Source organism: Penaeus japonicus, unplaced genomic scaffold, assembly GCF_977035675.1.
Source record: "Penaeus japonicus unplaced genomic scaffold, GWHDUDI00000001_assembly GWHDUDI00000012, whole genome shotgun sequence".
Taxonomy (NCBI): Eukaryota; Metazoa; Arthropoda; class Malacostraca; order Decapoda; family Penaeidae; genus Penaeus; species Penaeus japonicus.
This window is the reverse complement of record NW_028234414.1, coordinates 21,880,090-21,882,589: the sequence shown is the minus strand read 5'-3', so window position 1 is coordinate 21,882,589 and position 2,500 is coordinate 21,880,090. Positions and strand designations below refer to the sequence as shown.

Here is a 2,500-nt window from a genome sequence, read left to right as displayed (position 1 = left end):
TGTGTGTGTTAGTATGTATTTATATATCTATGTATATGTATATGCATTTGTGTATGTATGAACATGAGACAAAATAGGCACAGACAGACAGACAAAGAAAAAGAAAAACCGACGGACAGACGAACAAATACACATAAAAAGACAAAAAGAACCAGACATCCATAAGCAGACATCCAGATCCAGTGAGAGAGAGAGAAAAAAAAACGAGACCACCAGAGACTGACAGCAAAGAAAAAGAAAAGAAAAGAAAAGAAAAACCAAACTCCGAAGACCCTGATCTGCTTAACAATCCTCGGGAGCTTTTACCAAGATCAGTCGGCAGCTTAACGGCACTGATTCCTTCCCGAAAGGTCACGGGGCTCTCCAGTTCCAAGACTGCAATGTCGTTGGTGATGGTGTAGGCATTGTAGTGCAAGTTCCAGTCGACGTATTTCACCTGCGGATGGTGAGAGGTTTCGCTGAGGAGGTCGTGCAGGGATTGGGTCATTCGCTCGAGTGAGAGTGTGTGATGTCCGTTGAATTATGAATTTTATGAATTTTGATGAATTATGGTTTGGATGCGATGGGATAATGAAAGTGATGATCTGTATTCGTGTCGCTATGAAGATGGTAATGATAATGATGATAAGGATAACGGTATTAAAAGTAGCAAGGGATGATAATGATAGTACTTCTACTAGGACTGGTACCTCTACTGCTATTACCACTATTATTACTACTATTGTCGTTACTATTACTTCTGCTACTACTGCTACAAATACTTCTAATGTTACTGCTGTTGTTACAACTACGAATACTTCAGTGATTATTCAAGTGATCGTTCCGTGACACGAATGCTAAAAAAAAAGACAGAAGTGAAAAAAAAAACATCTCTATCGAATGCTAAAAAGTGGGGGGAAAGTTATATGAATTACTAAGAAGTGAAAAAAAGGTTACATGTATTACTAAAACGTGAAAAACATACAAACAAACAAATGTTATAAAGTGAAAAAAAAACTACGGAAAATCTCAAAAAGAAAAGAAAAGAAAAGAAAAGAAAAAAAAAAAATTATATCAAGCACGTTATTCCCCCGACGCGCCCCAAAGCCAACTTCTTCATAAAAAAAAAAAAAAAAAAAGAGACTCAAGCCATTACCTTGACGGCGACATTCTCCGTATCATTCTTCGTCATGAGGTCGTGGTCCCCGAGGCTGATGGTGAGGTTCTCGAAGCCATTGTTGTAGTTTCTGCCGAGTGGGAGAAGAGAGGGGGTGAGAGAGGGAATAAAGAAGGGAGGGAGGGGGAGAGAGATAGGGAGGAGGAGAGAGATATGGAGGGAGAGAAAGATAGACAGGGGCGTGAGAGGGAGACGGTGGGTGAGCAGAAAGAGAGGTTTTAGAAGTTTTTACTACAGTTTCTGTGGGCGAGAGGGAGACGGTGGGTAAGGAAAAAGAGAGAGGGAAAGAGAGAGGAAAGGAAGAGAGAGAGGGAGAGGAAAAAAAGAGTGGGAGAGATAATGAGAGAGGAAGAGGGAAAGAGCGAGGGAGAGGAAAAAAGAGTGGGAGAGATAATGAGAGAGGAAGAGGGAAAGAGAGAGGGAGAGGAAAAAAGAGTTAGAGGAAAAGAGAGTGGGAGAGATAAAGAGAGAGGGAGAGGGAAAGAGAATGGGAGAGATAAAGAGAGGAAGAGGAAAGAGAGAGGAAGAAGGAAAGAGAGAGGGAGAGGAAGGAGGGGGAGAGGAAAAGAGAGTGGGAGAGATAAAGAGAGAGGAAGAAGGAAAGAGAGAGGAAGAGCGAAAGAGAGACGGGAGAAAGACGGAAAGAGAGAGTTGAAGAAGTTTTCGATACCGCTGTGTAGCTTTTTGACGGGTTATGACATACATGACGGTGGGTGTCATAACGTATATGACTATAGTCCTCATAGCATATTTGATGTCCCGGAAGAATGTGTTGGGTTAAAAGAGAGAAATAATGATGCTTACCGGAGGGGGTTGAAGTGGAAAATAAAAGAAAGGGAAGTAGAAGAAGTTGAGAAAAGGAAAGATGAAAAGGAGACAGAATCGAGTTAATACAGAGATTCCGAAATCATTATTGTAAATTCTGACAGAAAAAAATGAAAGGACATTTGAATACGAAGAAAGACAGCAATGCTTGTGTAGAGCAACACAGATAGATATAGATAGATATAGAAACCACACGACAATGAAACATTGTGAATTAAGAAAACATTTTATTTCTAAACCACAATAACATCAAACTAAACTAATATAAACAGCTCATGTATCCGGTATTTTCTTTCAAATTTCACCGAATCGAAGACAAAATTATAATAATATTTTTCCATTTTTTTAATACATCATCTAGAAAAAAATATGCCTTTACGAATGTTTAAACAGCATTATAGCAAAAGAAAAAAGAAAAACAAAGAAGAAAAAAAAATCTAGCTTTAATCAGAGGGAAAAGAAAGGAACAAAATATAGATAAATAAATGAGAAAAAAATGAGAATTAGGAAAAAAAAAAA

General features: G+C 38.6%; 1 protein-coding gene across 1 annotated transcript in view; it reads right to left on the bottom strand.

Moving 5' to 3' along the window:
• Positions 1-2,500, bottom strand: part of LOC122260209 (uncharacterized) — a 16,161-nt gene that overhangs the window by 1,357 nt on the left and 12,304 nt on the right. The window contains exons 11-12 of the mRNA XM_086542618.1: positions 1,136-1,226; positions 307-436 (exon numbers count right to left, since the gene is read on the bottom strand). Coding sequence (XP_086398744.1) covers positions 307-436; positions 1,136-1,226 — 221 coding nt within the window. The remainder of the gene's footprint in view (positions 1-306; positions 437-1,135; positions 1,227-2,500) is intronic.